Below are 27,922 nucleotides of genomic sequence, written 5' to 3'. Positions count from 1 at the left end.
TTTGACATTCAAAATCGTGTATCTATTTAAAGAAGTAAAAATAAACAGTTTTTAAGCTTAAGTCCTGAAGGCTCCAACTCTTCTCTAGGTGGCCTGTGAATTACCCATAGGAAAATAAATCATGCTAGAAAAGGTAACTCAGCCAAAGCATAAGACTGAAGCCAGTAGAACACTGACAACACCCTTTCCCAAATGTGTCGTTGCAAAAAAGAACAGAAGCTATATCCAACATTACATCTAACATCATGCCACGGAGTTTGACACAAAAACTCAGAAGTCAAATCAAAACACAATTATTAAGCCCAGTTTATTTCTCTCTCTCTCTCTCTCTCTCTCTCTCTCTCTCTCTCTCTCACACACACACACACACACACACACACACACACACTCTTTTAAAATAACACCTAAATGGAGGCACATGTTCCACCGATACCTTCCTCCTGTTTTATGGCATCTTCTATTCAGGGAATGAGGAATTCTACTCTTCTTTCTTGCTTTTTTTTTTCCTTTTTTTGTTTTGTTTGGTCTTTTTGAGACAGTCTCGCTATGCTGGTCAGGCTGGCCTTGAGCTCACTTTGAGCTATGCTGGTCAGGCTGGCCTTGAGCTCACTTGAGCTAGCCTCCAACTTGCAACAATCTTCCTGCTCAGCCTCCTGAGTACTCTGATTACAGGCTGCACAACCACTCCTGGCTCCTTCTGCTTCAAAGATGCAACTCTTTATTGGAGAGACCTGGGAGGTGCTTTTGGTCCTTAGGTTGTTGTTATTCCTTAAATGTCCAAATTCTGTTTTTTACTGACCCAGGCTCACTTTCTGTGTAAAGAGCTTCAGCACCACCCTCAATGGGGTAAGCTTTTAGCCGCAGAAATAAGCAGATGCTTCCTAAGAATGTTCTTTAAATAGCAGGGGGGTGGGGAAGATGGTAAGGAAAAAACAACATGCTAATTTAGCAGTTTGGCTCACAATAACACAAGCCCCTAACAAGGCTTTCTTTTCATGTTTAAAGAATTTTGTCTTAATGCCCAATTCCTGACAATATCCAGCTCTCTGATCACCTTTGGCAGGGGTGAGGGGTGGTGCTGGTGTGCGCACAGAAAGCTTATCTGCTTAAACAAACAAACAGAAACACCCAGGGCCCTCTTCTCAGAGCATACCAGCTCCACCAAGTGCCTTCACAACAGGCAGACACCAGCATTTCTGCACGGACGAAAGGCCAGACTCCTGCAGAGGCAGAAGACAGCAGAGGTAACAGCGCAGGGCAGGGCACAGCGGAGCGCCTATGGTTTCAACACACCATGTGATTCTGAAATGACCTTTAGTGTAACAAATGCCTAAAAGTTTCAAGAAAATGCACTATCCTTCTTGAAATAACTTTCTTGCTTTGTTTTACATCTTACTCAATAATGTGTATTTTTTCATCACTCTTACATACTTTTTAGGCTAATCAATAATCAGTTTTTACTCACTCTTTTATTTTTTGGTCTGTTACACTCTGCATGCTCCCTTTCATCATTATCTGCCATGAGAAAAATGGTCTGAGTTTTTAATTTGTGGATAGCAAATAAGACCTGGGTCAGAGCCCACACTATGTTTACTGGCTGTTATGGCCCTGAGTAAGTCATTAACTCAGGTTCTCAACCATAAAACAGAAATAGCTTCACCTCCCTTTCCAGGCTAAAGTTCTCAGAACAGTACTAAGGACCCCAGCATTATCACTATCAGCCTTATGCAAAAACAAAACACTTAAAATCCAAAACTGCTAAAACATTTATGCAATAAAAATCCAAAAATTATTTTTTAAGAAAAGATACACAAGTCAAACTGGTTTGAGAAGATGCCATATAATTTTAAGTTTACCTACATGCTGTAAATGTGTTTTATGTCTAAATAAAAAGGAAACATTTTGAAATTTAAAAAACACAAGTGAATCTTGTAAGATTCTGAAAACCCTGTCACCTGCTTTATTTCTGGAGATGGGTAAAGGAATAAGAGAAAATATTTACTTGAATTGAGGGACAGCTACATTGGAAGCAACAGTAGCAACAATTTTAGGCCTTGGGGTTCCTCTGATCCATAGAGGAAAATTTCCTTGCTTTAAGACTTGAGTTTAATTTTTCCCTACAGCAAGACCATCCATTTCTCCACTGGAATGAAAGAATAAAGAAACAAACTCGGTAGCACCAAACTAGGATTTAACACAGAAAACAGGGTCAGGTTTATCTTTTCAAATGCAAATTTTTACATTAAAATATGTTTATAAATCATAGTTGTCTTCCTTTTGATTGAATCCTTCTCCTTTCTGTAATAGAAGCTCCAGGAATCCAAAGAGCATGTGCATTACTAATCAGATATACAATCCAGCTGCCCCTTCCATACTGGAATCTGATTACTAATGGACTAGACTCAGGGCTGCCCCAAGGGATGGGAAGCAGTAACTATGCTCTCAGGGAAAATGGATACTGCGGATGCCACCAGTCAAAGAGCCGGACACTGTACACTGGGTCCAGGATGACTTGCACACCCTGTTCACTGCGCAGGTTCCGCCCACCACAGACAGGAGAATCTTGGAACACCAGTCTCACTCGATGATGCCGCATGTCCGTGCTCACATTAATTGTGAACTAGAAGGGAAAAGCAAACTTAGTACCCAGTATAACCACGGTTTCCATCATTTCCCCAAAATGCGACCGTCTAGATATGATTTACACTGGAAAGGACAAAAGATTAATTTCTAAGTTAGAACACTAACACCTTTGTAAATATATCAAAACAATGATTTCATAAGGTCTTTTCAGCTTCATACATTTAAATTATACTAAGGAAAGCCTCACAGATGGGTGAATACATTAGGATACACACACACAGGCACCATCAGAGGCAATTTTCCTTTAAATTGAATAAGAACTGAGAGAGATGACTTCGGAGGGATTTTGATGAGATACTGTTGAGCAAAAGAAGATGCATAAAACATAAACCTGATCCCATTTTTTAAATAAATCTCCAAATACATGTATTTATACAGAATTAGTATGAGGTATATGGAGTAGGTACGTATAGCTGGGCCATTAATGTTACTTAACCTGGAGGCTGGGAGAAGGGCCTTCCCTGGGACATGATCTTGATTACACAAAATTATCTGGGAGAGGACAAACACGAGCATATTCACAGTCACATTAGAAGAGTTTTCAGAAATTCAAATAGAAGTCTAAGTCACCTTTACTGTTTCAATATATTTATGCATTATTTAAATTCTTTACATAAGATTACATTATTTATTTTACAATTTTAAAAAGCTATTTTCATTTTGAGGGGAACATCATGTATCTTTGCACATAAGCCTAAGACTCAGAGAAAACATGAACTTTCCAGTTGCCAATTCAATTAAAATTTTTAAAACATGGAAAAATAAACTACAGGCACATACGTCACTTACTAATCTAATTCTTAGTCAAACTCTGAGTAGTTAGAGCATCACACAAAAGACAGAGCTGATTACGTAGGTTTTAACACTGTGTTTATGACAAGACGTGCATGCCTCAAGCTCCCAATATACAGTGCCCGTGGGCTGGTATGTGCTTCATTATTATTCCTTTCATGATAATGTTTCTCAATCACTAATGATCACTGCATACACACAAACATGGAAAAATATTCCCCTTTTCTTTGGAGAAGAAAATAGAAGTAAAACATTCTCAGATATAATTAACTTACCTGACATACAAGTTTGATTTCAGACTATTGTTCCTGAGATGTCTTCCTCAAGGGTTAACTACAAATTTCTTTCAGACTCTAGGTAGAGTAAGAGTCTACAGCAACAAGAGAGAGCATCCTGGGTTCTACTCACCAGGGTAAATATCATCCCCATCACAATTGGAATAAAGATGAAATTGAGGGTCGTAACTTGCAGGAGGCAGCAGTCCTGGTCTGGATTGGTATGGACATCTTCATATTGAATGGGGGGCTGCAATTGCCCTACACACTTGCTCTTTAATCTAGGAGACTGAAGAAAATTAAGAATTAAAAACCTACTGTGGTGGCGCACACCTGTAATCCCAGCACGAGGAAGGCTGAGACAGGAAGATCACTATGAATCCAAGCTGCATAGCAAGACCCTGTACCAAATACATAAATAAATAAATAAAGTAAAAGATTTTTTTTAAAAAAATATTAATTTAATGGCCTAGAGGAAATACTTGATGAAAATTCAACATCTCAACTAAAGCTAATGAGCTACAATTGCATTTATCACCTCTTTATAAACATACTGTTTTTTATGCATAGCTCAGAGAAAACCTGACCTTTGAAAGGGACAAATGTCCTTGTAGGGACAAATAACTGTCCTTATAAGGAAAAGTACAAGTCATTTGTACCATGCCTCATAGTAAACTATTAAGTAGAGAAGACAGGTGAAAAGATGGAGCTGCTGAGACTAAGAACTAAAGCCAGACAGAGCACATATGGCCCAGTACAAGTACAGGTGGAACAAAGTGTAGACAAAGGGGCTATGGCCTCCCCACAGTGCCTCAGACACGAAGTCATTTAAATCATTTTCACTTGCAAACACATTCACTTTGAACCACAAAAATAAATTTAGGCTAACAATTTCAGTACATTATCATAAGTATTTCTCTCTTAAGTCTTCAAAATATAAAAAGGTTAATAAAGCAGTGTAATAAATTCCTGTATATAAGCTACCACTGGATATTTTGCTGTATCTCTTTCATTCCTCCTCTCATTCTGTCTACTGATTTAATACATTTTAGGGAAGAAGAGATGCAAAGCTATTTGGAAATAGCATTTTAGAAATAACATTAACACTCTGCCCTCACTAATTCAGCATGAATAAAGACACACATAGCCATAACATCATTACCACAAATAAGAAAATTCACAAGTTTTAAATCACCTAATAACCATAGCATACTCAAATTTCCTCAGTTGCCCCCAAATATCTTTTAGAGAAGTCTTTGTTCTCTAACCTCAGATCCACTCTAGATTTACTCTACATTAGGTTGTTATCTTTGTCTTTCAACATAAAATAGTTAGATATGAAGGCAATCTGGCTGTGACATCTGTCACCCACTGACTAGGTTGATCTGGCTCATCTGGCTGGCTAGGCAGGTGTCCCCTTCTTCCTGCACTGCCTTATGTGAGTCCTTGCTGACACTGCTGGCTCGGTGGAGGAGAACATTTCCTCGGTCAAGGTCAACAAGTAGTTGTGCTCTCCTGCTATCCAAAACAAGCTCTCAATACAAAATAGCTCCTACTCCTTTTCTCTTCATGGCATAAGTGGACTCTTGAAATTCAGGGGGTTACATTCCTAGAGAACCTATGAATTATGAAAAACTGTGAATTTCAGAAATAGTCAGAAAAATGTCTATTTTTATAGTTTAACCCTAAATATGCTTGTCTGCTGCAGCAATGTAACTGAATAAAATACTGTATTAATAAAGCCTTAGAAGGTGCAGGTCATTTTGGGAGGATCTTAGAGACCTTAGGTCTTAAACAACAAAACTAAGAACACTCGAGATAGTTACAAATTGGGGCTGGGGATATATAGTTCAGTGGCACAGCACCTGCCTGGCAAGTGCAAGCTCATGAGTCTGATTGACAGTACTTAAAAAAGAGAGAGAGAGAGAGAGACAGACAGAGGGATAGCTACAAGTGATATAGCAATCTGTTATGGTACAGGAATGCTCATGCATCTGCTAGAGATGGGTTATAGGGAAGCAGCCAATCAACAGCAAGAACTGAATAATGCTCTTAGATTAGCTACTTGCAAACCTCCACCAAAAAACAAAACAACACAACTGTGGAGGTTATCTGCACTTTCCTCGAAATTGTTAGGGTTTCCATGAACAGTTGTTAGGTTCGAAGGAAAAGTCCATGAAGACTAAGACTATGAACTTTGAGCCATGACTGTGCAGAGGATATACTTTATTATAGGTTTTCAAACATATTATTTGATTTGAGTAAAGTCATATACACCTAATGTTACAATTTGAACATTTGTTAATCTTCAGGGCAGTGGTATTGAGAGGTGGAGCCTTTAGGAGGCAATGAGGTTACAAGGGTTCCTCCTTCATGAAGGGGATTACGGCCCTCATAAATAAGGATCCACAACAGGTTCGACCCCTTTTGGCCTTCACCCTGTGCTATGTGAGGACAGTGTTTCTTTCCAACAAAGACAATAAGGAGCAGAGACTAGGGCCTCACCAAGCACAGAAACTGCAAGTGCCTTAACCCTAAACTTTCCCAGCTGCAGAACTAAGAAAATTAAATTCTGATCATGAGTTCAAGGCCACCCTGGGCTACAAAGTGAGTTCAAGCCCAGCCCAAACTACATAGTGAGACCCTGCCTCAAAAAAAAAAAAAATAAATAAAAATAAAAAATTGTCCCGTGGTACTTTCATATAGTACAAATGTCCTAACATACCCAGTGATGTTCATTAGAACAAGGGGCTGGGGATATAGCTCAGCAGCACAAGTCTGGCCAATGCTAGGTCTTGAGTTTGAGACCCAGTACCAAAAAAAAAAAAATCATTAGAACAAGATATTATCTGATTTTTTACTATATAGTATGATCCAATAACTATTCTTTTACTCATTCTTCTCTATTTTAATCTACTTGATAGAGACTAATGGTAGTATCTTAAGTATGTAATTCAGTTTCTGTCCATTCTCTTTTTATGTTTAATATCATCATCACATGCTTAATGAACTCTGATGTTACTTTTTTTGGCACGTAAAATACATGGCTTGGAGCTGGCGAGATAGCTCAGTGGTCTAAAGCACCTGCTTAGGCAAGGGTGCAGAGACCGCAGTTCAATCCCCAGTACCACATGCTGTGCCAGCCCCAACCCCAAGGCAGGCTGAACTGGCCACAAAAAACAAACAAACAAACAAACTCATGATTAAAATATCACTTTTATTATTTTTTAAAATCAGTATAGGGGCCAGGGAGATGGCTCAGTGGAATAAGCATTTCCCTGCAAGTGCAAGGGCCTAAATTTAATCCCCAGTTCTCAAAAAAACCCCAAGAAATTCAATATAAGGCTGGCCAGAAAGTTCAGTGGACTAAAGCGCCTGCTTAGGCAGATGCAGGGACTGGAGTTAGATTCCCAGCGTGCCATGGCAGCCCTGCCCCTGAGGCGCAATTGAAACTGGGTGTGATGGTGCGTGCCTATAATCCCAGTTCTTGGTTGCCTGAAAACAAAAGAATCACTATGACACTGATCTGTGTAGTGAGACCTTTTAGACCCTGTATTAAATACAAAACAAAAAAATCAATATCAACTTATTTTTTCCACTAATGGGCAAAAAATATATTACCTAAAAGGCAATGAGAGGATAAGGAAGACCACATACCTGTTTTTTGAACTTGAAATTAAACTCCCACATTGGTTCCTGTCTGTTCCCAACAATCTTTCTGCACCAGAAAAGTAAGCACTGTAAGAAAGAAAACAAACTGAAAGGGGAAAATATAAAAATTCACTGTAAAGTAGCAAAAAATAATCAGCGCAAAACCTCTCTGACAGTTCTACAGCTAAACACAGTTCCCATGCTGAGATTTTACTCTGGCACAGAGATCCCCAATTTGACACTAGTACAACAGGAAAAGACAGTCCCAGGACTGTTCAATAAGTGAAAGAGGGACGAATATGTCAACCTCAGAGGTTACTGAGATCAATCCCTACTGTTCTCATCTTTAAAAACACAAATCATGGTATCTAGACACCAGGGCATTTTCTGTTTGAACAGGCCACTGCTCTATATTAAAATGTAGGGGCCACCAGTCACCACCAGGCAAGATGATGTAGCCATAGGACAGGCAAGAAGAGCTGGCCCTCCAATAGGGGCAAGCCGCTCAGGACCTTCTGGGAGCAGACAGCCGGTAAGGGATCCACAGAGCTGGGGTCAATCCAGTCTGGAGGAAACCCCTCAGTGAAAGTCAGGCTACAGCTAGGGTTAAGCACAAGAAGTGAAGTACCTCCCAGGGGACAAGGGGTGGGTCCTCCGCCGTGCCAGCTGTCCTGCCCTTCAGACATGCCCTGTACGTCCTGCTGTTCCATCAAAAATAATGGGCTTGGCTTTAAGGGGAAAACACTTCTGCTGCCATCACAACGGCTCCAGTGTCCCACACAAGCTATGCTACTGAAAAGAGAGAGAGGGGGAATCAAATGCGAAAAGCTGGAGTCCAGGAACAGGGGACAATTTCCTTTAGGCATGCTGGCAACTTCCTGAATGCCATGCGCTTGTTGGCATACTAATGGCAAGGCCATGCATGGGACACCTGCCACTGCAGGTCTCACACCTCTTTAGAAGATCTTGAACAGACAAAGAAGCAGCAGCTAGATGGCCTGAGCTTACTACCTGGATTAAGGTCTGGGTTTTCATTTCACTTTGGCTTTGCACAGTCTATTGTTAAAAAATGAACAGTGATAAGAATATGAAGAGATAGGTATTTTAGAACTTAAGCAGTAGCCCTTGCATCGTGCACTGGAGCCGATAAGATGTGTCAAGAGTGAGGAGTTTGCCCAATGCTGCTCTTCTCCCAGCACTGATTCACACCTAGCAGGGTTAACTTCAGGATGATCCCGCCCTCCCCATAGTCAGTCTGATACTTCAAATGTTTCTGGGGGAGGGATACTGTAAATGTGAGATGATACAAGGTCCACTCATATTACAAGCAGAAGCAGCAGCTGGTGAAACTCTACTCTCACAGCTTGCTACTCCTGCTCTAAATCTATCACCACAATTTTAAATTGAGTTCAGCCAATGGCCCCATCATCTGCAACCCTAAGGGGAAACCTTAATTATCTTGAAATCAAAAGTACTCTTCTAATTCATATATAACCCATGCAATATGATCACCCAACCTAGAGCTAGACTAGGTAAGGAGAATCATATAATGTCCATGGCCATCAAGACAAAGTCCAAGAGAACAGGAAGTGCTACAGAACATCAGATTTTGCACAGGAACAGAGTAATAAAAATTACCTACACTAACATGCACGAGGCCCTGGGTTCAATTCCCATGTATTAGAAAAATAAATTACCTACAACTTCAAAAGACACTAAATGTAAACAACGATATTAGATGACTAAGAAAAGGGATAAAACCTCAACCTACCTACATAATCGTATCTCCTATACCACTAAAGCTTGGCAAAAGTGACTTCACTTAGAAATTTTATCACAAAGGAGAAAATACATCAAAGCTAGTAGACCTAGAAGAATGCCACAAACCTGAATATAATGTATGAATGCAAAATACTGGAAGAATCCTAAGATTAAAATAGCCTGAAACACAGGTAGAGCCCAAAGGCTCGTGAATCAGAGTTCCTTACAGTCTCTGAAACTATCTGCCAGAGCATGGCATTGGGCACTTAACAATGCTAAAGAAAGCTACACCAGAATCCTTTACAGAGGTCAAGAATAAAGGGAAATCCCAGATGTCAGTTGCATTAGGAAAAAAAAAAAAGAGTTGCCCACATTATATCTTTGAATCATAATTTAAGTACCTTTTAAAAATGTTTATATACATCTACCTTTTCATTAGTACTTTTCTAAGTGAAAACCATTGAAGTCAGCACAAGAAAGCTGTAAGTAAAAGTAACATAAGCCAGCCCAGCATGGTAGGAGGTCTTGGAGAAATGAAATCTTTGAGCCTTGAAGGTTTACATCAGTCTCTTAGCACCCACTGCCCTCCCCAACAAAGAAGTTGAACACAAGCCACAGTAACAGGCCCACCACTCAAGAGTCCATCAGTGAGACCCCAGTGCTGATCCTCACTTACTTTGGAATTCTTTAATGTGGTGGGGGTGCTTTCTGGAATGGCTGGATTCTTGGAGATGCGAGCAGCAAATGGTTCGTACATATGGTACAGAGATCGGATCACACACGCCCGGAGACAGCGCAGCTTCTCCATGGACTCTGGTTGCAGGCGCAGAGGCAGAGAAGCATCCAGCGTGTAGTGCCTGAAACATGACACATTACTCCTACCAATGTGTGACCTGTCTCTCCTGCTCCAGGTCAGTCACGTATGACTTCTGGTCTCTGTATGAACCCACTACATTGTGCCACTGGCCGGCAGGTAGCTTGTCCCAGCTCTCACATGCCTACAAACCTCTCTTTATCTTCTCAGTGTCTTTTGCTCTTTTACCCTGTAAACCTGCACTGCACTTGTTTTAAAAATTCAAATCCTGATTATTTCACTCTAGAATATATCTGAACCAATATCAGCATAATACACTTTAGCTGCTCAAAGAGAAACTGTCCTGTAGAAAAGCTATCAGGTTCTCCTGTCAAATATCTCAGTGAGTTCTCCACTTTCTTCTACCTCAACATCCATTCTCATTAACAGTCTCACTAACAACTTGCAATCTGTACGACCCTTCTGCAAACCATGTCAAAAGCTGGCCTTCCACTAATCTGATAATTCACTCATTCATCACCACTACCATGCTATATGGGACAGCATAAATACAAAAATGATACATTTCTGGGAATAGTGGAGCACACCTGTAATCTCAGCACTCAAGAGGCTGAAGCAGGACAGTCACTGTGAGATCGAGACCAGCCTGGGCTACAAAGTGAGCTCAAGGCCAGCCTGAACTGAGACGCTGTCTCAAAAAAAGACAAAAATAAATAAATAAATAAATAAATAAATAAATAAATAAAATACTTCCAGATGACTGAGAAATCTAAGAAACTACTAATCCAGTACAGAAAGATAAACAGACATCTGTATTGTCTGAATATTCCAGCTAAAATAAACCTTTGAAGAAATAGCAAAATCAGTTCTTTCTGAGAGCTTAAGCAATTTTTTTAAAGAGAAGTTGATACTAGTGTGAGAAAAGAACCAACCACAGAGAAGACAATTATCTTAGTGAATTAATTTCAAACTGAAATTACAGAGAGGTCTAGGAGCCCAGAGCTAGGGTCACAGAGCAAGTCAAAAGAGGTCACCATCTGGGGAGTGGCTCCAAATGAGAAACACCAATGAATCAGCTACACAGAAAGTAAAGTAAGCACTGCACAGTCATACCTTCGGTACAACCTGGTCCAAAAGGCAGCAGTGCAAGTGACAGTCCAGGCATTCTTACAAATCAGGGAAAAATTCACAATATCTTCAGGACGGATGTAAGAGGCCAGCAAGAGCCAAATATCCATGGGATACTCTTCTCCTCCAGCCCCATCTAGGTCTTCTAAAACAGAAATAAGAAACACCTAATGATAATCATCTTGCTTCTCCCAGGACCTGCACAGTTAGAGAAAAGGTTTTAAATAGGCCCACCCAAAGCCCTCCAGCTTATTGCTCCCTGCTAATTTTAGCAGCTGAAAGCCTTTGCCTCCTGTTGCCCAAGCGAGTATGTCCTGTCCTTAAGGCCTTTATGCTCACAACTATTTACATAATATTTTAAAGTTTTCAAAGTATCTCTGCATATATCACTCAACATTAATAATTCTTCAATAGAAATAAGGAAAATATGTTGTGTCCATTTCAGTAATAAGAAAATAAAGCCTTGCTACTTAGGTAAACAGAATCCACCTTTCGGACTCTAAACTCTGGCTTTGCATTAGAAAGTTTGCCTTGGATTTTTTTGCAGTCTCCATCCACCAAACAGTCACTTCCATAAGTATAAATAATAAAACAAATTTTAGGGTTATATGAGGAAATTTTAGGTGCAAACTATATTAAAAAAAAAAAAAAAAAAAAAAAAAAAAAAAAAAAAAAAGATAACCTGGGTATAAGGATGCACGCCTGCAATCCCAGCACCTGGGAGCCCGAGGCAGGAAGCTACATAGTGAGTTCAAGGCCAGCCTGAACTGAAGAGTGTGACCCTGTCTCAAAAACAAACCCCTAAAATTAAAAATAGTAAAAATAAATAAAAACCAGGTAAGTTACAGTGCATAATCATTATTTAAAAACTGCCTATACTTAACAGCCTAAGTTGTATGGTAATAACAATAAGCTTGTCTTCTGGATGGTTAACAACCTAAGTTTGCAGACCAAAATTAGAGCAAAGGGAGGGTTGCAAGGAAAGCCAACATTTTGGCCCTAGCCTTCCACGGTCAATTAAGACTCAGGACATATGAGAATTTGTACTGTAACGTCATGTAACTCAGTAGTGTCCCAAATTTTCTGATCAAGGAGATTATGGGGCCAAAGAGGAAAGTGATCGATGATGTAGAGTGTGCCTAAGGAGAGAAAACATTCTCTCAGGCTTTCACAGAGAGCACAATGGCCAAGCAATGGCCGTGACTCATCCACATGGTTGACACTGACAAAGGTTCTACAATCTGAGGTACAGGATCTCAGGATAAATCCTGAGGGGATTTCACTGACCTTATCAGACCCAAAAGCTACAACCCTTGTTGCATAGGTCCTGCTTTACCTTGGTCTTAACCATCCAGCAGGAAAGTATAAAAACGAAATATAAGAAGTAAAGCCATGCTGTTATGTTGAGCTGTAGGGGACTCAGGTCAACAATTTCTGACATTGCCAGTCATGCGGAAGACCCAATACTATTATGGGCTATTGGACTCTTTTAGAATATTTTACTGAGTTTACACACCTATAATATTCAAATAACAGAACTTAACAAAAAAAGGGGATACAGATGAATGTCCATTTTGTATCTTTGTATTCAAAGTGGTTAGGACAGATATATAGTTACATTCTCTTAATGAATAGAGGGATTTGTTCTAATGGTGTTTGCAAATAGAATATCATGTCTCCATCTTGTGGAGCAAATAACCACCAGGAAAAGAGTATGCAATGTGTTAATTATTGAAACTGTCCTATCAATTTGATTTGAAACTGTCTCATTGCTATTTGTTTCTCAATAAAATTATGGAAAAAAAATTTTTTTAAACTGCCTATAAAGTTTTTTCTTTTTTAAAAAAAAAATCATTTATCTATTTACTTGGTGCAGAGTCTCACTAAGCAGCTCAGACTCATAGTGTTCCTCCTGTCTCGGCCTCCCCAGCACTGGGATTCCAAGTATGTGCCACCATGCCCAGTTTTGGTGGTGGCACAGCATGCCCAGGGTTCCAGGGCCGGCACGGATATGGTACTGGTGATCAAACCCGGGTCCTTGCACTTGCCAGGCAGGCACTTAGACAACCAGGCTATCTCGCCAGCCTAGTCTTTCATTTTAGTGCCTTCTAGCTTCATTGCCAGTTTGGCCTGATATCCTGGCAAAAGATAGTCAATTATGCCTTGACAAAGTACCCACACCTCCTTCTCCTCCAGACTTCATTAGTGCTTTTTACCTTGACCTTGAGGTCTACTGTATACCTCAGGTTTCAGTAACAATATAGACTCCATAAAGACACCTATATCTGGGCCCAAGTCCTAATCCTTAGTTCAGATCTAGTCATACTACTACCCTAAAGCCAGCTTTCCTTTAGCCTGGGCAAAAAGCCCCTACACATCACTTCCCTGCTTTTGTGGTTGCCCCTGTTTCTGTGGCTGCTTCCTGCAGTCCTATGAGTCAACCATGCTCTTGTGTGAGTTTCTTCCTAAGAGACACCAACACATCTAAAACACCACCTTCTTTCCTGGCTCCTTCCCCTTCTTACAATCTCCAATAACTGTTCAAGGCTCAACATACTACCAAGTCAAGAACCCACTTCCCCCCTTCTCCCTCCCTCTAACCTCTCTCTTTCTCTGAAAGAGAATGCAAATGGCTATCAGAATGTCTTCTACTGAGGCCTATAAAGACTTTAACAAAGCAGAATACTGCTCAAAATTATTTGTCTTTAGGGACAAAATTTAGTCATTAATGAAGAAATGTTGGTGTTTTACACATAACTAAGAAATTTAATCCAGGCATGGAGATACACACCTCTAATCCCAAGTGAAGCAGGAAGATTGCACATTGAAGCTGAACATGGGCAACTCAGCGCCTTAGCAAGACCTCGTCTCAAAATAAAAAAAAATTTTTAAAGGCTGGAGATGTAGCTCAGTGTGAAGATCCTGGGTTTAGTCCCTAGTAATAAACACACACGGAGCTAGGGAGATAGCTCAGTGGAATAAGTACTTGCCAGGCAAGTGCAAGGTCCTGAGTTCGATCCCTGGTACCACTAAACACACACACTTAAGTACTTTAGCTGTGATGATGTTTTTAAAGAGTAGTATTTAACTTTTGAGGTACACACTAAAATATTTACAGGGATTATTTCAAGACAATGTGAAATGAGCTGGGCATGGTGACACATGCCTGTAATCCCAATACTTGGGAGGCTGAGGCAGGAGGATCACTGCAAGTTAAGAGACCAGCCTGGGCCACAGAGTGAGCTTAAGGCCAACCTGAACTGCATGGCGAGACCTTGTCTCAAAAAGGCAAAAGAAGAAAACAAAAAACAAAACTGAAATGAGTGACAGGATTGGTGGTTAAATATAAATGGTCCTGAGTTGAGACTGAGGAGTGCACTATATTCTTTTTATTGTACAGTCCTCAGGAAAAAGAAGCTAAAAGTGTGAGCACAGAAGTGCACACATGTAATCCTAGCTATCCTAGTTAGAGGCTAGCTGGCAACTTAGCAAGAATCTGTCTCTAAATAAAAAAGGGATAGCAGCCAGGTGTGGTGGCACACCCCTGTAATCCCAGCACTCGGGAGGCTGAGGTAGGAGGATCGAGGCTGAGGCAAGATGATTATTGAGAATTGAAGACCAGCCTGGGCTACAAAGTGAGCCAACGCCACTCTGAATTGCACAGCAAGAACCTATATCAAAAAGATAAAAAAAGGGATGGGGGATGGTGATGTAGTGTGACAGAGTATGCCTGGGTTCAATTCTCAGTATGCAAGAGTCATGGGACCAAAAAGAAACTCAACATGGGCTGGGTGTGAGGACACATGCCTATAATCTCAGCACTCCACTGAGGCAAGAGGATCACTGTGAGTTCTGAGTTGAGGCTAGCCTGGGCTACACAGTGAGTGGAAGGCCTGCCTGAACTACATAGCAAGCCCCTGTCATAAAAGACAAAAGACAAAAAAAAAAAAAAAAAGAAAAAAAAGAAAAAAAAAAGGCACAATAAGATACCACATTCACTGTAATTTAAAAAGTAAAAAAACGAGAAGGATGTGGAGAAAATGGAACCTTCAACACTGCTGGTAAAATTATGGAATGATGCAGCCACTTTGAAAAACAGTTCGGCAGTTGCTCAAAAAGTTAAACACAGGTTACTACATGACCCAGCAATGTCACTCCTACCTTACAGAAATGAAACTTACCTATGAATGTTCATAGTAGTACTCCGATAACAGTCAAGTAACAAGCAACACAAATGAATCAATTACTAATATATGCCACAATATTGATGAATCTTTATGAAAACATTATGATGAGTAAAAGAAACCAGACACAAAAGACCATATTATATGATTTCATTTTTATGAAATATCCAGATCTACAAAGGCTGGCAGGCGTAGGCCTTGGACAGCAAGGAACGATGTTAAGAAGAATGGAGTTTCTTTTTGAGATAAAGGAAATGTTAAACTTAGATCTTGTTGATGGCTGCACAATGCTATAAAACTATTTATGCACTTTACATATTATTTTATTTTACTTTTTTGAGACAGGGTATCATCATGTACTTCAGCCAGGTATTAAACTAACTATGTAGTTCAGGGCTGGTCTCAAGCTCATGGTGATCCTCCTGTCTCAGCCTCCCAAATGCTGGGATTATAGGCATGTACCACCTTGTCTGGCAAATTATGTACTTTAAAATGCATTTTAAGGGGCCGGGAGATAGCTTAGTAGAAGAAGTGCTTGCCTGGCAAGCGCAAGGGCCTCAGTTTAATCCCTGGTTCCACCAAATAAATAATAAAAATAAAATGCATTTTAAGCCAGGTCTTGTAGCACATGCCTGTAATTCCAGCACTCAGGAAGCTGAGGCAGGAGAATCACCTAGGATTCAAAGAGCAGCATGGGCTAGTTAGCTCAAGCCCGGCTTGAACTATATAGCAAAACCCTGTCTCAAAAAAGTTAAAAAAAAAAAAAAATGCATTTTATCTCAATAAAGATTTTTTAGGCTGGGGAGATAGCTCAGCAGTCTAAGTGCCAACCTGGCAAGCTCAAAGACCTAGATTCAATCCCCAGTACTGTGTGTTGTGCTAGCTCCAGAACCCTGGACACACCATGCCAGGCACTATAACCAGGGATGGTGGTGCACTGTAATCTCAGCACTGGGGAGACTGAGACAGGAGGATCGCTACGAGTCCAAGCTGCGTAGCAAGACCCTGTATCAAACAAATAAATTTTAAAAATACATAAAACATTTAAAAGATTTTTTTTAATTAAAATCTAAGACTGCTGGGCCTAGTGGTATATGCCTATAATCCCAGCACTCGGGAGGCTGAGGCAGAAGGATTGTTGTGAGTTCAAGACCAGCCTGAGCTACAAAGTGAGCTCAAGGCCAACCTGAACTTCACAGCAAGACCATGTCTTAAAAAAAAAAGAGGGGTCGGGGGAGAAAAAAAAGTCTAAGCATATAGCATTCTTGTGGAGTGTGTCATAATGTATTATATAAATTCCTATAAAATGGGGATGGTAAGAAGGAACCTTAAGTGAGAAATTAAGGAAGAATGAAGTTTGAGAAACAGTAATGTCAATTTTGCAATCTTGGAAAAAAGGGATAGCATCAAAAATAACTGATAGAAGAGTGAAGTAATATCACTTTACTAATTCACTGGTTTCAAGAGTTTAACAAATAGGAATATCTATTATCTAATTCTTACACAGAAAGGTGAAAGATCTGACAGATCCGAGACCCCAAACACACATTTTTTAACTCCTCAGCTTCCCCTAAGCCTAGCTGACCATCCAAACCATCTTTATTTTTATTAGTAACAGCTATTCTGGCCCCATTCCATGAGATTCTAACTCATTAAGTCTAGGCCAAAACATATGATTCTGAATGACAGTTTACACATTATGTACTATTAGTTTAATTTTTTCTGCTTTAAAGGCTTGTTCATCATGTGGAGGTAAATATCACCAATTTTTCTGTTTTCCACAGTACCAATTAGACATAAGGAAACATTAATAACTGCAGAGCCTTTAAAGTCTCAAGATTACATCTAACTATATTTGAAATAAAACTGTTTACACATAATTCATATATATGGGAAAACCATTTGTCATCTCTGTTTCCTTATACTCTGACGTACTGTCAACAAATAGCTACTGCAATCCAGTTCACAGCTGCAGAATTGATGACTCTTCCCAATCTCCTTCCTTCTCAAATTTAAACAAAAGCAAAAAGGCCAGATATATTAACAGGTATCATCCTACTACCAAGATCTCAGTTGAAAGCTAGGTTTTCTCCAAACTCTGGTTCCCCAAAGGTATCCCCACTTGAATTTCCCCTCCTGGTGTGAGAACATGACAGTGTCAATCTGTTCCCACGATGGGACTAATGAGCCAGATGAGAGAAAGCTCTGTACCTTTATGTCTCTTGCTTTTCTTCTTTCTGGAGACAGTTCTCTCCTGGATGCTTTCCTCCTGGGCATCCATTTCATCGCTACTATCAATGATGTCACAGGGTTCACCAGCCCCAGAAAAGGCTTCCTCTGCAGGAACCTGGGAGGCTTCCAAGCCACAAAGAGACTTTACTAGGAAAAGACAAAGGAAGAATGAGATGGTGCATAGCTCCATCCAAAAATGGCTTCACCAAGATATCAGGATCTATCAGGGAAGGGGTAAGGGAACACTGTGAGTCTGTTGGAGAAAGCGGAATACTTATGACCAAATCCAACACAAATGTAGCATTTTAATATTAAAAATAAAAAGCAATAGGCAAAGTGACTCCAAAGTTGCAGAAACTAACTCCTTAAAAACACGAGGAGGAAGAGGAGGAGGAGGAGGAAAGAGAAGGGGGGAACGTGCAATTCATCCACCATGAACCCTGCAGGATAAAAGCAAAAGACAAATTCTATTCTCATTTACATAAATTCTAAGGAGCAACGTCTGTGAGGAATTGCATCCAATTTAACCTGAACTGATCCTAAGTGTAATATGTAAAACACAAGCTTCAGGGACCCATGAGTAAAAAGCTTAAACGCATGAGAAACGCAAGGTGGGAAAAAAAGCGCACACCAAGGACGCAAACTGCAGAGCAAAGCACATGTAAACTACAGGACTGAGATTAATACCCAATAAGGGAGCAATGGAAACTTTAAAAAAAAAAAAAAAAGAGTACACAAATACAATGTTTCAGCTACGGAAACTGTTACACTTGGCTAATTCTCCCCCTCCCGCCCCACCCCTTCGAGCCTGACAGCAAACAGAAAGGGCACACAGGCTTATGGGAAGATGACCAAAGGACTGCAGGGAAAAACACTGAGCCGAATCCCAGAGAAACAAAACGACTAGTTCTGTCTTCACAGCCTGAGTGTAAAAAGACTTGCTGTGAGCCTACCTTCCTGCTGAACAGCGTTGGCCACGGCTTTCTTAATCCGTCCAGACCGCACGACTGCCGGATCCGAGTTGGCATAATCCGCCACGGTCACTGAAACACAGCGCCAACCCTCGAGGGTGAGGCTGCCGCCAAGCGTCTCCCCCCAAGACCTCCAGCGTCCCATCGGGTGCCTCTTGCCGCAGCGCAGCGTCGCCTCCCGGCCGGCGCGCCCCTCCCGGCCCTCCCCGGGGTCCCTTCGCGCCCCGCGCCCTCGCCCACCTCTCCCCGAGCAGGCGTCGTGGGCCCGGAACTTGAGTCGCTTTCCTCTCTTGGGCATGGTTGTCGTGCTGGGGCGAGGCTGGCCTAAAGCCCCGGGACCCCGGGCCATGTCTCCGGCCAGAGCGCGGGAGCCCGGAGCCCAGGGCCAGCTCCGCCCGGCTCCACGGCCACCCCCGCCGCGCCGCGCCGCGCTCTCGCGAGACCCAGGCCCCGAGTCGCCGGCAGCCCACGCCCCTCCGCGGGAGCCAATGAGCTCCGCCGTCCGCTCGCGTCATCGCCCGGCGCCGGGCATCCGGCGGAGCTCTCTGCGGCTGATCCCAGGTGTCCCACCCTGGCTCACAGCCGGGTGGGTTAAGAACCGACTTCAGATCCTGGTCTCCCAGGTTTTTTCTCCTGCCGATCAATCCTCTGCCCCTAGCCGAGGTTACCCCCAGACGTAGCGCGCTGTGTTCCTCATGTTCCATCTCTTGCGCTCGGGCCCAAAGACAGCGCCCGCTGTGCCGACGTGGGGTTAGGAGTCTGCACTGTCATCCCTTTGACGAAAACTTCAAATTTTTAAATTCTCAAAATAAAAGAAGAAAGTCTTTAAAAGTTTTACAAGCTATCATCATCGCCTAAGTAGAGGAGCCAGGGAGATAGCTCAGTAGAATAAGCGCGTACCTGGCAAGCGCAAGATCCTGAGTTCAATCCCCGGTACCGCAAAAAATAAATTTAAAAAAAAGTAAAACTATAGGTAGATCAAAGAAAATGATCTTTCCACCCTACTGAAAAGTCCTGAATTACGTTCTTTATCTTTCTAATTTACTTGCAGCTTTTAAAAGGGTGAAAAATCCCTAGTTTGAGAAACAGAATTTAGATGGCAGAGATTCAATCTGTTGGATCCATCCTAAAATATTTACAAAAGGACTCTCATTTTCGATGTAATTGGCTTTTATACCCTACACAAAATCATTTGGAGCAAGTCGCTGGTTTTTACTTGCCTTATGTAACAGACTACCACGAAAAGTAACAGGTGTTAACAGGCTTGACCCTAGACTCATAATTGAAGCCGAATGTAATTTCGTACAATTGTGAATTGTTCAAATTTAATTTCCTCAAAAGTTATAACGAAGAAAGGTCTAGCATGAACTGATGTTCTCTATTTTGTTATAAAATCTTGTTCTTTTTCATACATGTAAGAAAAGTGCTTCTTTTATTTTCTTTAGTGATATCCACTTACAGTGCATTAAAGTAAGCTGAAAGTGCTTCTCAATGGAGTCAAATCCAAACCCACGTGGTGTGTATGTTTTTACCTTTAATCTTGGACATTTTGTTTCTCTTTCTGAGAACCTAACTTGAAACACTAGAGCCAATAATGCTACACAGAGTGTATCTGGGACGCTGTATGGTTTTATATACCTTCACAATGTACTTTGCTGCCTTCTAGATACATTATTTTGCAACACCTTACTGCACAGTTGTAAATAATTTACATACTGTAGCATCACTTTCGGTTATGTGTAAATATTTTTTAGAAAAACAAAGTCTAGTGAACTATTAACAAAAATTGTTTCAAAGAATTTTCCATGTATACATAATTTATCCTTCGTAATTTAGTTCAGAATGCAGATAGTAACCACTGAGCCTTCTCATTTCACGTTATCAATAAAAAATTCATGAGCCTTTCATCCTTGTAGATCCTTGGTGCATATGTGACACCATGTTTAAAACATTCCAACTCTGGAGGGAATCAAATATGCAATAGTTATAGATCCTATTAATACCAGGTCTCTATGAAAAACTTTGAGGTTTTAACTGAAATGTTATTTCTTTTTTTTTTTTTTTTTTTTTCTCTGAATGCCTTCAGGGCAGGTTTGGCTGCCTTGAGTTGTGAGGCTTGAAGCACAGCAACGTGAGCCTGGCTGCTTTGCTGAAGCAGCCACTTAAAGAGCTGAGCTAAGGGGCAGGCCCCCTGAAATGTTATTTCTTAACATATTTATCTTAATGCATTCAAATGACAGAAATGCAAGTTCACAAAATTATTTCATCTTTCCTTAGTTTGAAGACTAAGGAAATCTTAAACCTCTTAGTGTCCGTACGTCCTCTGGCCACTTTAAAATTTTCTTTCATATTTCATTAAAAAACAACCGTGCACCAGTGGCATTGTTAATTTTCAAACCCAAAGATTCAGGCTTTCTAGAAAGACCATTGTGAAAGTTATTGAAGTTGCTATTATGTTTAAATGGAGTTGATTAACATATTAGGAAGTGAGTGGAAGGAGAAGGTCATTCTAGAATTTTCTCAACGAAGTGGGAAATTTAAGGACAAATTATGAATGTGTGTAGTATTAGAATTCTAGCTTTCTGGATTTTATTTACTCTACTTTTTGTTCTAAATTATCCTTTACTTCATACCAGTAGTAAATAAATGATGTTTGCTTTTCAAGATTCTTTATTGTCAAAAATTTAAGTTGGAAAATTTATATTGGTTGCCAAAAATCTGTATTACTTGAATATTAATAGTCTGAAATCCTAAAGCCTGGGGGTCTTCTCTTTGGAGGCATTAGAAAATCATTCCTACTGTTTTGAAGAAATATGTGTCAGTGATATTTTGTATTGGAGGCAGTTTACTAACATGAAGCAATATTTTAAAAATATTAAAAGTACAGATTCTGAAGTCAGCCCTACTTGGGTCCAGGATCCTTCTGCTACGTATTATCTATTTGATCTTTGAAAAGTTAATTTGTTGTCTTTTTGAGATAGGGTCTTACTACTCAGTGCAGGCTGGCCTTCAGCCTACTTTGTAGCTCAGGCTGCCCTCAAACTTGTAGTTTAGCAATCCTCCTGCTTCAGCCTCCTGAGTGCTGGGATTACAGGTGTGTGCCACAGTGCCTGGCATCTTTAGGTAATTTTAATATTCAATCCATACACTAGAAATCACAAGTTTAGATCAAGAACCAGTAAACCAGGGGTTACAAACCAAAGCTCACTCCTGCCTGTTTTTGTAAATAAAGTGTTACTAGAACATAGCGAGGCCTATTGACATTTTATCTGTGGCTCATTCTCTTTTTTCAAATAGCTGTAAGCAATTTATTGAAACAGTCACTTTAGACTGTGATACTGACTTTGACCTTACACCTGGCCATGTACTGATTGGAGGGGTCAGTGTATCTCAGGGCTATGTGAGTCTAACCTATTTGTGGACTTTCACCACAAGTTGGCCACAGAGTGGCTCTCAAAATCTTGGTGGGGATCTGCACTGGTTCTTTTACACATCTTTGGCAGGAGTTTTCCATGGTGGCTTGTTGGGGTCATTCTAATTAGGTGATCTGCCACCACTGTTTCCAACTCTACCTTTACAGTGTCTTTGGGGGACTGAGAGGTGAGGATATGGGTTTAATTTTTAAATAAAATTTTATTTTTATTTATAAATACATGTTTGTAATACATGATTATGTTCATCATGGGGAATTGATACAAGTACATAATACTTCAACATTTTTTTCATCCTCTTCCCATTTCTTGGTTTTCCTTCTGCCCTTCCCCCTCTTAAAGCCACATCTACACATCACTAAGAGCTCATGGACCAGAGTTCCACTGTAGCTGCAACCTCAAAAAAGATATTGTTACTTTTTTTTTTTTTTTTTGTGGTACCAGGGATCAAACTCAGGACCTTGCATTAGCCAGGCAAGCATTTATTCCACTGAGCTATCTCCCCAGCCCCTATGTTACTTTTCCTTTACAAAGGAAATAGAATACTTTTGACCCACTCTCAAGGTCAAAAATATCCATCTGGCTCTTTACAGCAAGAATCAAGTTCCTTGTTAGTTTATACCACATAGGGGCAGTATAGCCTTACTTATAGGATCAAGATTTTGGGGGCCTATTAAAATTTAAAAATTGACAGCAAAACGAAACACATCGGAATTACAGAAATGAGTCTGGTCTTGCTCCTTCATTAATCCCCAAGTATACTCACATCTATTCCATTTTGAAAACATCTACGTACCAAACGTTTCTCCCTCTTCGACCATTCATGTCTACGTCTAGCAAGAGTAATTTTTACCCATGGACTCTACTTCTCCACCAGCTTGCTTTATTTATTGTGTTCTTTCTTTTTTTAGATAGGATTTCATGACGTGGCCGGAACTTGTGATAAGCTCGCCTTTTTTTTTTTTAATGTATGTAGGACAGGGTCTACAGGGTCTCACTACACAGATCAAATTATAGTGATCCTTCCTATTTTTCAGCCTCCCAAGCGCTGGGATTACAGGCGTGCACCACAATGCCCAGTCTTTTCTGCCATCTCAGTGCACCCCAGGGGCGGGGCTGGCACTGCAGGCTGGTGATTGAACCCCTTAAGCAGGCACTTTAATCTGCTGAGCTATCTGGCTGGCCCTACGCTCTTTTTTTTTTTTTCTTATTTGCTGTTAGGGCTTGAATGCATGATCCTTCTGCCTCAGCCTCCCAAACTCTTTATTTATAGGGATGTAGTACCACACCTGCCTCATCTGATTGTTGCTTTTTGCCTCCAAACTTGAGCTTTAAAACCCACTAGTCAATTGACGCTTTGCTCTCCAGGCTGGCTAGCCAGCGACCCCTGAATTTTCTTGTTATATTTTCTTATATTTCTAAGAATTTCTAACTTCTCTTTTTTGTGTGTTTAGGGGATCCCATTCTTCACAACACTCCTTTTGCTCACTTCCCTTCCTAACTCGCACAGTGAAAAAACTCTTTGCCCTTCTTCCATACCTTGTGTTCTCATAATCTGCTGTATTGGGGATGGGTATCAGTCCAAGTAGGTGCTGGTTATTGATTTTGTTTTTGCTCTATGTATTCTCTTTAATTAAAGGATAACTCAGTGAGACTTAAATACATAAAATGCAATAGTTTTAAATATGCATTGTAAAATATATGTCTGTATCAGTTAACCACAGTAAAGCTACCACCCCAAGATAGGGAATACTAATCTTACATGCTAATCTTACATGTGTCATTTACCAGTCTTCCAAATGTAACTATCTTGTAATGTCCTTATTTCGGCCTAATAACAATGTTGTTCTCCATCTCTATGACCTAAAGAGTTTCAATTACTTTTATAAACTTTTAATCTTTGTTTTATATAAATGCTAGAATCTTGAAGCTGAGATTGATTTTTTTTACTCAGTTTGGATCTTATTGATTGGAAATTTAAGCAATTATGAGTATAATTCACCTCTGTCTTTTCACTTTTATGCTAATTTTAATACTTTCTTGGTGTTTTTCTTTTGTTACTTTTTCTTGGTTTTTTTTCACCACTTCTTTCATTTCAGAAATTTGGGGTGAACATATTCTATTTTTTTCTATAACTCAATGACAAATTGGTTTATATAAACTGCCGTCTGATGCGGTAACTTTTGTTCGGTCAATCCAACAACATTTTATCTACCTCTCTCCAGTCAGTGCTTTGGTAATTCTCTCTTTACATTATCAATACTACCATTATAAAATAAAGCTGTACCATTTTTCAATCTTGTCAGATTAACATTTAGAATGTCCTAGTTGCCCGTCTTTACCACAGTGACAAAGCACTTTGATTTCACGTACATTTGCTTAACAGCATTCATCTTTTCCTATAATATTACATGGAAAAATAAAACTACATTTGCCTGCTATTGACTATTTGACAGGCACTTTGACAATTTAAAAACTACATAAATTGAAATTTTTAGATCTAGCTTACAGATCAATTTTTGCATTTAGTTTTCTTGCCCTCCATGTAAGGATTTTGAACTTAACACTTCTTAACCAGTTGAAATGAGCCCCACCAAATCTCTCCTACAGTGGCCACTCTGCTCCTTCGTTATTTGTAATTATATTCTCAGTTGGCTATAGACAATCATTCAGTAAATTTTCAGAGAAAGTTCTTGGTTGATACATTTTCTTAATCTCCTCATATATGAGAACATCTTCCAGTTGCCTTCATATGGAAACATTAGCTTGGAAGGATAGTTAAATCTTGATTCAAGATTATTTTTCCTTCAAACTTTGTAGATATTGAGGCTGAGGAGATAGCTCAGCAGTCTAAGTGTTGCCTGGCAAGCACAAGGACTTGGGTTCAAACCCCAGTACTGTATGCCATGTAATCTCAGTGAAGGGGAGGCTGAGACAGGAGGATCACTACGAGTCTGAGCTGGGTAACAAGACCCTGTACTAAATCAATGATTTTTTTAAAACTTTGTGGATATCATTCCATGGGCTTCTGGTATTTAAAATTGCAAGAGAAAAATCTGAGGCCAGACTGACTGTTTCACCCATATGAGTAACTTACTTTCTCTACTGCAAAATTTTTTCTTTATCTTTGAAATTTAAAAAACCCACCAGGATATGTTTATGTGTCATCTAAGTGTTGCTTTTTCTTCATTACATTTTAACAGTACCAGGTGAGCCTTTCCATTTGCAGTTCTACTTTGTTCTTCAACTCTAGAAAGTTTTCTTCAATTCTGTTTGTTTGCTTGCTTGTTTTATGTAGCCAAGGCTCGCCCCAACTCACAGTGATCCTCCTGCCTCAGCCTCCTGAGTGCTGGTTGTTACAGGCATGAGCCACCAGGCCTGGCTCCAATTAGTTTCTATACATTTTTTTGGTGGGGGGTGGTGGGATGGGGATGGAACACAGGACCTTGTGCTTGCCAGGCAGGAGCTTATGTTGCTGAGCTATCTCCCTGTAGTGTCTTCATTATTACTTGAGCTTCATTTGCCTTGCTCTGTTTTAGGTATTCCTGTCCACATGTGTTGTATCTCCTGGATGGACCCTCTATAGCTCTCTGTCTCTCCTCTGTGTGTGTGTGTGTGTGTGTGTGTGTGTGTGCGCGCGCGCTCACACGTGCACACATGCTGATTTCTTTGGTCTTTTCCTTTGCATTCTGTGAGAATTTCTCATTTTACATTTACGTAAGCAATTTCATTCTGTGGCCAATCCCACTCACATACTTCCTTTAACTCTCTCATACTTCCTTTAACTTCTCCCTAAGTCTGAGAAATCTTCCGTTTGCTCTATCACTGTCTGTTTTGTCACTGTTCACATGAGTGAGTACCCTCTGCTATAACATGGTCGACACTTCCTGGCTCTTCTTGAAGACCGATACATCCATTTTAAGAGGACACACTTTTCTTGATTAGCCAGCTCTGTTCCTTTCCTCCCAATTGTGATATTACTACCTTTTCAAAAGCCCTTCTTTACAACAGGGTCCAAAAATTAAATGCAATCTTCTAAAGCACCACAATTGAAAGAACATCCAAAATCTGAGCGTGTTGTTTTTGTTGTTTGTTTGTTTTTCAGATAGTCGCACTATAAAGGCAGGCTAATCTTGAACTCATGATACATTTTAAGCTGGCCTTGTGCTCTTGGAGATCCTCCTGCCTCAGCCTCCTGAGTGCTCGGATTACAAGCATGTGCCACTTTGCCTGATTTTGACTTTTGTTTTTATAGATTGCTGTGAGTTTGGGACTAAGATTACAAAGATTTACAAAGGGTATAGCCAAGGAATCAGGTAAAATCAGACTAGGAAAGAGAATTTACACTAACTGAAAGGGTTTGATCACAAACCCTGTTGAAAAGCAGACAGGAGCAAGCTGAGGGGCAGACACAATCTTGCCTGGCCTCTTAGCAAAGAGGACAGTGGGAAAGGGAGGCCTGGGGGGAGGCCTGGGACCTCTCCACCATCCTGAAGCACTAAAGGTCTTTGTCTCCCCCAGAGCTGCTGACGGTGGGGATTCCCTCAGTGCAGCGACCCCACGGCACCTACCTCCTGGCAACCCTGCGGTCCCTGTTCCAAGCTTCCTCAGCACACGACCTGGAGTGCATGCTGGTGCTGGTCCACCTGTCAGACCCTGACCCCGCTTGGCTCAGACAGTCGCCAGTATCTCAGAGGTCTTCGCGCCGCACATTGCTCGTGGTCCATGGTCTCCTCGGTGGCTCCGCACTGAGGCATGAGAACCAGTTCTCCACCTGCCAGTCGCTTTATTCCAGGCAGAAGGTAGATTATGCCCTCCTCATGCACTTTGCCAGCAACCTTTCCGAGTACTTCCTGCTGATGCAGGACAGAGTCCGGTGTGCCCCCAGATTCTTGTCTGCCATTTACTGGGCGGCGCTGGCCTGGAAGGACCTCCCTTGGGTGGTCCTAGAGTTCTCCAGCCTGAGATTGTCTGGGCGAGTTTTCCACATGCGTGACCTCACTCACCTGGCTTCCTTCTTCCTCCTCTTCCCCGAGGACACTCCCACTCACCCACTACCATCGAATTTTGCTTCCTCTTGGTTCGGACAGCTCCAGTCATACTTAAACACAGGCGGGTAGAACTGTCCTGGAGCAAAGAGCCCATGACTGCTTGCCCTGCTTGGACTGTTAGTGACAGAGGAGTCCAGAGGTGGATCGGTGTAACACACACCTTGTGTGTATGTGTGTACTTTAAGGAAGGGTCTACAGGGTGTTCAGGGTCTCATTACTAGATTGGACTCATAGTGGTCTTCCTGTTTACAGCCTCTCAAGAGCTGAGATTGCAGGTGTGCACCACCACTCTCAGTCTCAATTGCCATCTCAGTGGGGGCGGGGCCAGCACAGCAGGCCTGGGAATCAAACCCAAAACCCAAGCCCCTGGGGGCTGGTGAGATGGCTCCGCGGTCTAAAGCACCTACTTAGAACAAACTAAAAGCACAGGGACCGCGGTTCAATCCAGCCAGCGCCGCCCCCTGGTGGGCTGAGCTGGCCACACACACACACACACACACACAAATAAAATTAAAAAAAAAAAACAAACAAAACCCAAGCCCCTGTGCTGCTTGCAGGCACTTTAATCTGCTAAGCTATTTGACCAGCCCTTGGACTCAGTCTTAAAAACCAGAAATAAAGTGACCTATGTGGATTGTGGAAGGAGAAAGTTCAGAGACAGACAACACAGATAAAAAGTAATGAAAACTTTCAAAGTGCTTGGGCTACTTAATATGGGAGACACAAGGGTATAGGAAATAGGGAGAGGAGCAGATCCTTCTGATCCCTAAGGGCCAGAAAGATGGAAGCGCTCACCCAGATTTCCATCCCTTTCTTCCCACACAGTTCTCCTATCTAGACTCTTACTCCAGGGGAGGCCCTGCTTTACAGAGTACTGGGGACAACCTGAGATGTGACAGGAAGATAGAAGGGGCATCTGTCTTCACACAAGGCCAAGCCCTCAAAAATGTCAAGCACTGAGCCTTACTGGGAATCCAACAAGGGCTTTT

General features: G+C 41.1%; 2 protein-coding genes across 2 annotated transcripts; one reads left to right on the top strand and one right to left on the bottom strand.

Moving 5' to 3' along the window:
• Positions 1–1,932: 1,932 nt before the first annotated feature.
• On the bottom strand, positions 1,933–18,890 carry Tmem183a (transmembrane protein 183A). The gene is made up of 8 exons (XM_004625367.3): positions 18,692–18,890; positions 18,434–18,523; positions 17,460–17,627; positions 11,050–11,209; positions 9,799–9,979; positions 7,368–7,448; positions 3,844–3,999; positions 1,933–2,620 (listed from the first exon to the last, which is right to left on the bottom strand). Exons 1-8 carry the CDS (start codon positions 18,798–18,800, stop codon positions 2,435–2,437), a joined length of 1,131 nt encoding a protein of 376 aa, XP_004625424.1. The 5' UTR covers positions 18,801–18,890; the 3' UTR covers positions 1,933–2,434.
• LOC101567272 (alpha-1,3-mannosyl-glycoprotein 4-beta-N-acetylglucosaminyltransferase-like protein MGAT4E) lies at positions 18,799–27,002 on the top strand. Its single transcript, XM_012512841.1, has 2 exons — positions 18,799–19,012; positions 26,404–27,002. The coding sequence occupies exons 1-2, from the start codon at positions 18,799–18,801 to the stop codon at positions 27,000–27,002; spliced, it is 813 nt and encodes a 270-aa protein (XP_012368295.1).
• The last annotated feature ends 920 nt before the right edge of the window (positions 27,003–27,922 follow it).

This window comes from Octodon degus, unplaced genomic scaffold, assembly GCF_000260255.1.
Source record: "Octodon degus isolate 3935 unplaced genomic scaffold, OctDeg1.0 scaffold00009, whole genome shotgun sequence".
Taxonomy (NCBI): Eukaryota; Metazoa; Chordata; class Mammalia; order Rodentia; family Octodontidae; genus Octodon; species Octodon degus.
The sequence above is the reverse complement of the archived record's forward strand: the minus strand, read 5'-3'. Positions and strand labels throughout refer to the sequence as shown.

Coding starts and splice junctions, on each gene's coding strand:
- LOC101567272 (XM_012512841.1), top strand. CDS start 18,799: ATGTCTCCGGCCAGAGCGCGGGAGCCCGGAGCCCAGGGCCAGCTCCGC. Junction 19,013..26,403: donor CTCTCTGCGGCTGATCCCAG/GTGTCCCACCCT, acceptor TGTCTCCCCCAG/AGCTGCTGACGGTGGGGATT.
- Tmem183a (XM_004625367.3), bottom strand. CDS start 18,800: ATGGCCCGGGGTCCCGGGGCTTTAGGCCAGCCTCGCCCCAGCACGACA. Junction 9,980..11,049: donor TGGACCAGGTTGTACCGAAG/GTATGACTGTGC, acceptor GTCATGTTTCAG/GCACTACACGCTGGATGCTT. Junction 2,621..3,843: donor TGGGGATGATATTTACCCTG/GTGAGTAGAACC, acceptor TTTCCCTTCTAG/TTCACAATTAATGTGAGCAC.